This window comes from Nannobrachium achirus (genome assembly GCF_963921795.1).
Source record: "Nannobrachium achirus genome assembly, chromosome: 8".
NCBI lineage: Eukaryota > Metazoa > Chordata > Actinopteri > Myctophiformes > Myctophidae > Nannobrachium > Nannobrachium achirus.
Window position 1 is genome coordinate 28,156,876 of NC_137817.1, and position 7,975 is coordinate 28,164,850.

The 7,975-nt window shown below is 40.7% G+C and overlaps 1 protein-coding gene across 1 annotated transcript in view; it reads right to left on the bottom strand.

Annotated features, from left to right (window-relative positions):
- Positions 1 to 7,225, bottom strand: part of LOC308290024 (uncharacterized protein) — a gene marked incomplete at both ends in the record, with an annotated part of 44,364 nt that extends 37,139 nt beyond the window's left edge. The window contains 5 exons of the mRNA XM_080731801.1: positions 3,611 to 4,777; positions 4,942 to 5,172; positions 5,263 to 6,081; positions 6,523 to 6,808; positions 7,020 to 7,225. Of these exons, the coding sequence (XP_080587927.1) occupies positions 3,611 to 4,777; positions 4,942 to 5,172; positions 5,263 to 6,081; positions 6,523 to 6,808; positions 7,020 to 7,225 (2,709 nt within the window). The remainder of the gene's footprint in view (positions 1 to 3,610; positions 4,778 to 4,941; positions 5,173 to 5,262; positions 6,082 to 6,522; positions 6,809 to 7,019) is intronic.
- Positions 7,226 to 7,975: the final 750 nt, after the last annotated feature.

Genomic DNA, 7,975 nt, shown 5'->3' on the forward strand with positions numbered 1-7,975 from the left:
GAGGCTGATGCAACAAAGGTGTCAAGTTTATGTAGAAAAAGAATGTTAAAATACTGAAGGGAAGAGGGTTTATTATATCTGTGGGAAATCATGATGCTAAAGGTGGGAGTGAAGGCTTCAGGGCCTACTGGGTCCTCTCTAAACCAGGGGTTCTCAACCTTTTCAGGCCGTGACCCCCAGAATAATCATATTTTAACCGGGGTCCTTAAATTGTCACTTTACAAATGTGCAGAATGCAGATACCCTCCATACACTTAAACGTTATGTTGGTTTGTTTACTGTTGAAAGAGAAACAATGCTGCACATCTGGGGACCCCCCCTGTGCCCACAGGTTGAGAACCACTGCTCTAAACTAAACATACACATCAAATTAAAATATAACGCAAAACCAACAGCAAATAAAGTAATTCAAGTAATTTAAGTAACCACAGAATCCAAGCCATGCAATATGCCCTCAGCACAACAAACACAATCTGATAAAAGCCAGTCTCTAATATAGGCCTACTATGGGCAAGGTTGGAAAAACAGTGAAAGGTTGTAGGCTAGGTTAGGTTGGTTAGTTGTCCTCCTACAATAGATAGCGTACTAGCCTGCATCTGGTTACCCCTCAATACAGATTCATTACATTACACAAAATATAGCAACATGACTAAAATACAACAAAATACCAAAACATACCCAGTCAGTATATTCAAGGCTCCCACTGGATTACCCGGTGGAGATCAACTCAAAACACCTCATGCTTCCAGGTCCACAACAAACACTCAAATTCTGGCCAAAACAGTTTGCAAAATGGCCACCTCTTATATGCACTACCCTTAAAGGGACAGTGCATATTAAGAGGTTGCCATGTTTGAGATGCATGGGCTGTCAAAAGTTGGTGTTGCCACTCTAGATTCAACATAGGCCTATTAAAGAATCTTGAGTTGCAATTTGAGGCTTTTAATGTATTTGTGTATCAATGAACATCTTTTTCTGTCTCTGTATTGTGCTATTGTTGGCTATTGATACTTTGAAATAAAAATGAGAGTAGCCTACTTTTCCCACCACTGGTTGTGAGTTTCAGGAGAGGTTTGGTGGGAGCTCTTATTGCAAAAGGCCCATATCTCTTTTAACCCATTAAGACCTGAAATTATTTTATACTTTAGCTTTTGAAAAATCGCAGATATACAAGCTCACAGCGGGGCACCGAGTGCCACGCTTGTAGATCTGCTATTTTAGAAAGATCGGGAAAATACTAGAAAATATTGTTCCTTCGAAACAATTGTGGGCTCGCTTTAAGCCAAAAAACAATGGTATAATATAGCTGCAAGCAGCGATAAAGTGGCCAAGCCAGGAAAAAGTAGGAAAGAAAAAAAGCAGGAAAAGCAAGAAAAGTGGGAAAAGAAATCAAAGAAAACTAAAAGCAGTGTGTAAATGACCACCAAACAAGTAAAGGTTATCGACATCTGCTTATAGTTGTCCCTCTTTATTTTTTTTTATTGGTCTTATCTACCCATTTCTTCCTACATTTGAGACTGTTTTCTGTGTGTTGTTTACAAAAACGTCCACTGGGTGGCAGAGTTTCCTAATAGTTATCTGTTGCATTCAGTCACATTGGGGGGGAATTCTGGGAGATTTCAAAAAAGCAAGATGGCTGAAGCCAGTCCAAAACAAACTTTTGTCAAGAATAAATAAGTCATAAGTTCATGTTTAACACCCCTTGGAGTAAGATGGTTAGTAAGATAATTAAGATGAACATTTCATAAAGTGCAAAGTGTGTGTGTTTATTTATGGTTAAAAAGAACGTTTTTACTGCTCAAAAGTAAACACTTTAAAGCCATGCCAGGATGAATGCAACAGTTAGGCCTATAGTCTAAACTAAATCATGTTTTTTGTCAAGGTGAATTTCATCCTGATTTCATTTCATTTCAAAGGGGAAATGTTTGTTTACTTTACATGGTGAAATTCCTTATTCAATGTTGTAAGAATTATTATTTGCTTTGTTGACAAGTCAAGTTTAACTATTTCTGGTTAACTGTTTAGTGACTATAGACTTTATTGTACTTTTGTGTGACTATAGACTCTAGTTGTTAATCCATATTTTGTCTTATTTTGTCTATAGTTTCACAGTGCTTCGAATGGTGCTTATGGTGCTACCCATGGTGCTATTGGTGCTTCACCAAAATAAAGCAGCATTTGATTGGAACTCTACTGTCTCATCATTCTCGTCCACTACCAATCCGGGGGGCTGTTACACAGTGTTCTTCCGAGAACAGGTCTCCGGCAGGTCAGGTAGGTTTTTTTGGCCTCCTGGTGGCGCTATAATAGGCCAATTTGAAAAGGGTGCCACGTGTTCTTGGGATTTTCACAGCAAACGGACGCTGCATGCGTAATTTGAGGCATTTTGTTCCAAAAATGTGGTGTCAAAAGTTGCCCCGCTGGTGGCGCTATAACGCCAATGTGAGAAGGGTGGCATCTGTTCCTTGACCATGTAGGAATGTGCATGCAAAATTTCACGCACATCGCAGGCTGTTCATGATTTGAGGTGTTTTTGGCCACTTTATCGCTGCTTGCAGCTATATTTATTATTATTATTATTATTTATTATTACCCATTATTATTATTATTTCGCTTATCATCGCTATCATTGTTTATTGTGATAGAAAACATTCACAATAATCGTATCGTGGAGATTTAATTTATCGTGAAATTGTCTTCCGTCATGCACTGGGATCAATTCTCCTTTTATTTGCCAAGTTGCAGTCTTTCTTTTTTTTCACTCTCTACCAAATCGCTTTTCCAAAAATAGCCGATCTACAAGCTCACAACGCGTCACGTTGTGAGCTTGTAGATCTGCTATTTTTGGCAAACGTTCTGCCCCAGAATAATGGGGATATTTTGATTATCGCAATATCGTAAATCACTATTATTTTGGTCAAAATAATCGTGACATGAAACTTTCGTATCGCCCCAGCCCTACTCTGGACTACCTTATACTAATACCCTGATGATCTGTTTTAATGAACATATAAATCTGGTGATGGGGGAATATGCCTACTGTAAAACACTTTTAAATTTGACTCAGAGTACTAGATGCACAACATATTTGTGTACTCTCAAATGGACACATTAAGACTTAATGTATCCTTTTTACTGTGTACTCAGTCAGTTTATTATATTTCATGTCAAAGTTTGATATTTGTCCCCTTTCATTACATATTTGATAAATTCAATGGCATGACCTGTTTACGAGTGGCACAGGTTTTACATTATCACCAAGACTACAGAGTACTGTATGTGCTTGCACAAAGGACATTTACATCTTATCCAAACCTTCAACTCCATTGTGTAAATATGTGCAGTATACAACACAAAACTATAGCCTAATGCACAGAAAGTTGTGATGCTTACAGTAGTTTAATAATTGTAAAGATGAGAATGAGACGTAAATAAAAACAATGAGATTATAATGCACAAAAGGGTATTTGTTTATTAAAATGATAACAAAAATATGTGAATAAAAGTTTCACACAACTTACATTTTGCAATGTATAGCACACCTACAGTAAGCTGTTTTTCTTTTTAACATAAACATGAAAAGTTCATTGTGGTTTTGATATCATGTTCAAAGTCCTCTTGTGTTGGTTTTACTCATCAAATATTTCTTTGTGTTTTTCTCTGGTTTCAATAAAATAATGTAGCACTTGGGCAGAAAAATACAAAAAAGCATTCCATAGCTTGAAGCCAAAATGGCAAATATCTCCACAGCTACAGTGAACTTTCCAGGAGAGCTGACATAAGCTGGGATAAAAGTGATCCACACAGCACAGAATATCAACATGCTGAAGGTGATAAATTTAGCCTCATTAAAGTTATCAGGCAGCTTTCGAGCTAAAAAGGCCAGAAAAAAACACAAGATAGCCAAGAGAGCGATATACCCCAACACAGCCCAGAAACCTATGGCTGAACCCAGAGCACATTCAAGAATGATCTTTTCCTTAAAATGTGTGAAATTCTTTAAAGGAAAAGGAGGAGAGATTGTTAACCACAGGATACAAATCAGGACTTGTATCAGAGTGAAACCCATAACGCTAAGCCTTTGTTGTACAGGTCCAAACCATTTCATGACATCACTGCCTGGCAGTGTTGCCCTGAATGCCATTAACACCACTATAGTTTTCCCCAGAACACAAGATATGCAGAGAACAAAGGTGATGCCAAACGCTGTGTGTCGCAGCATACAGGACCACTCTGAGGGACGGCCAATGAAGGTCAGAGAACACAGGAAACACAGAGTCAGGGAGAACAGCAGCAGAAAACTCAATTCAGAATTGTTTGCCCTGACAATAGGAGTCTGTCTGTAGTGGAAAAATATTAGTGCTACAATGATTGACAGGAAGGCTCCAAACACAGAGAAGATTACCAACAGAATGCCCATCAGTTCTCTGAAGGTTAGGAACTCAATAGCTTTCAAGTCACAGTTATTCCTCGCTTCATTGGACTTGTACTCAGGAGGGCATTTGTCACATATTACTGCATCTGAAAGCATAAACATGTTTAAGCTGTGCAGCAAGCACATCTTCAGGTAGACCAGTAAGGTACTGACAGTTATTTTGCCCAAAAGGAATGTGATGAAAGCAAGAGTAAAAGCTATGTATCCAGCGGTCTCACTTGTACTGTTGCTAAACTCCCCCTCTGCACATTCGATGCAATCAAAACAGCACATCGGCTTGCCTTTAACAAAGGCCCGACGGGTTCCAGGCAGACAGCTCTCACTGCAAATAGATCTGGGCACCTGCACCACAGTGACACAGAATTACACAGATTAATTAGCAATGACAATTACTGAGTTATTTGCAAACAGCACGCAATTAAGGGTCACAAATGATGAATGTAGTCAGTAATTAACGCTGCCAAGAGTTCATTAGAACTGACAGATCCCTGTGCACTGTGACTTACTTCAGACTGCATGCCTGCCCAGATGGCACTCACACCTGCCTTCATTTCAAACTGCTGGCCTTCGGGCTGTGAGGCATCATAGTAGCCTATCGTCTCAAAGTGTATGTAGCCTGTTTCATCCATCTGCCAGTTCACCAGTGCATAGCGAGCCGCTGGATCGCCCAATTCATCAAAGAAAACGCTTTCACCAATCTTGGTGGTGAAGTTCACCTGTGTCAGATAATGCAGCACCTGCAGGTTAAACATTTTGTGTTATTATCTACCTTCACATGTTAACATTTTAGTTTTGATACCAGACCAGCTAATTATGAATGTCTGCACCTGCCATGGTTGAATATTATGTCTTTCTGCACAAGAGTTGTTCTCAAAAGGCCCCTGTCCATCTTGGCAGGTAATAAGCAGGTGCAGTGCATGCGCTACAGCATATGTGGCCTTGTACACATTATTCATCAGGCTTGCGTCTGTCACGTCAGTTAAGCGAGTGCCTGTGTCCCGCAGAGACTCATCTCCCGTGCAAGCTGCAACTGAGACCTCAGTTTGAGCCTCCGGAGACAGGGTGCATCTGAACACTGTCTCCCACAGCTCCACCAGTCCCTGGTCCCCAGGCCTGGTGGATGGCCTGCTGTTGGCCAGGAACTCCTGAAGTCCAGGGATGTGGGCGTTGAGGGCAGCGAAGCCAACTGCTCCTTGTACCACAGCATAGTTTACTGGAGAGGCAATGTAGCGGTAGGTTATCCAGCCCTCGCTGCCCACCCACTGCAGCCCTGTCACGTTCTGTACATACAGCTCCTTGATGAGAATGTCAAGGTCCGTGCCATCGGCAAATGCCACAATTACCTTGGAAGTGGACTTTTTAATGATGTCAACAACTTCCAGGAACGATTTTCTCGGGTCAGTCCTGTAAATGGCCACAGAGTACTCGACGCACACCCCTTCAATTGCGGCAGCTTTCAGGAAGGTCGCCATGCCACCATTGCCATAGTCACTGTTGGTTCTGATTGCTCCGACCCACATCCAGCCAAAGTGTTTCATCAGCTTTGCCAGGGCTCTGCTCTGGTAAAGGTCACTTGGGATGGTTCTGAAGAACGAAGGATAATCTCTTCTGTTGCTAAGACATGCACATGTAGCTGAATGACTGAGCTGAGACAGAAAGAGAAGAGAGCAATGTTTTTCCTATCCAGAAGTGTTTTCCACAAAAAGATAAATGCTATATTTTTACAAATAGCAAAAGTAGTCTATCCACAAGGTTGTAGATCGGCTATCTTTGCTCATTTTGAATTTTCTAAAATAGTAATATCACTTTTTTATTGTGAAACATAAGCATAAATATCAAATATATCAGACAGTCTACATTTCTCAAACATATCACCACTGGTGATAACTATTAATGACCAGGGGAGGATTATCAAAATCAGAGGAATAGACCCCCCAGACCATAAGCAGCAAGATGCTTTCATATTTTATTGAGTTTCCCGGTCAATGCTCATATTAAGTAGAAAGTGCATGAATGCTTAGAGAAAAACAAGCTGACACACCCACATCAGCCTTTTAATGCACCCTTATCACATCCTCAATACTCACCACCGGTATATGGAAGGGCCCCATTGTACGTGCAATGCCGATGGTAGAGGTGGAGGTGGTTTCCCCTATGACAGCATGAACAGTGGAGCGTTCAGTGCAGCTGCCTCCCCCCACCTCATAGCCATTCATTAAGTTTAGAGATGCTCTGACAGAGAGAGGGATGCTAGGGCAGGAGTCAAAGATCCTGTAGCCCAGTGTCAGTCCAGGCAGCAGCTCAGTGCTGTTATTGATCTCTTCTATGGCAAACATCATGGTGTAGGCATACTGAAGCTCACCTGGATCCAGTCTGTGGAAAGAACAGCGTGCAAATCACAGTATAATACAATATGAATGGTTGAAAACATACACTGGTTAATGCAACTCAAACAATCTCTACGCATACAGTAGCTGTAGTGTTACAGTAACTACAATTCGAAAAAACCGGGGCAGAACAATAAGCTTGATAGTAAGACTTTATGATTACAGTTTTGTTTGTTTCTTAAACGCCTCTTCCTTACCCTTTACATTGGATGCTTCCTGGGTTCACCTGAAGAGTTGGGTTGACGTCGACTGGGTTCTGGTGGAAGGAGAAAATGCCTCCAATGTTGACGTCTCCTTCCTTGGAAAACTGAGACAGTTCTCCAGTCCCGTATGTTTGACAATCACCCTTAACCACTCTGACAGCCAGCAGAGACAGAAGTAGCAAGTCTGCTAGCAGCAACATATCTGTCCCCTCTGTATTCTTACTTCTCAGGGCCCATTGACCAAACCCCTCATATCTAGGCGCTCGAATGAAATCTGAGTGACTATCACATTTTTATCCACCAATGATATATCACCTGTGTGGTGACTGACTGAGCTGTTGGCCAATGAGATTTTGTTTAAATTGCCATATTTGTATTTGTCTTTGGAATAACCAATGGCTCAATGTGATCAATCTTCAAAACATGGGCATGTCTTGGGGGAATTAGGCCTGTAGCTGTATAATCAGAAAATAACAGATGTTTTACATCATCTGTTTAGGTTTTTGTTGATATGGCTTTGTAGCCTATACAGTAATTACAATCAGAGTACATAATATAATAACATGTTGTATGAGATGTCAATACAAAACAGTCGTAGTGTTTTACAAAAATGTTTCCCCTAGGCCTATGTCTTTTTGTATTACAGTATGTTCTGGTTTCAATTACATTTTGGGCCAAATAGACAGAAAAGCAACTCGAAACTTGAGGCTAGAATAGCAAATATCTCCACAGCTACTTTGAACTTCTCAGGAGAGATGACAAGACAGGAATATCAGCAGACTGAGGGTGATACATTTAGCTTCATTGAAGTTGTCAGGAAGTTTCAAGCTAAAAATACCAGAATAGAATATGACATCTATAGTATGCCCAGTAACCCACAACTGAACCCAGATCACACTCAAGAATAATCTTTTCACTATCTTGCTGATCGCTTTTCACTATCCTGATCT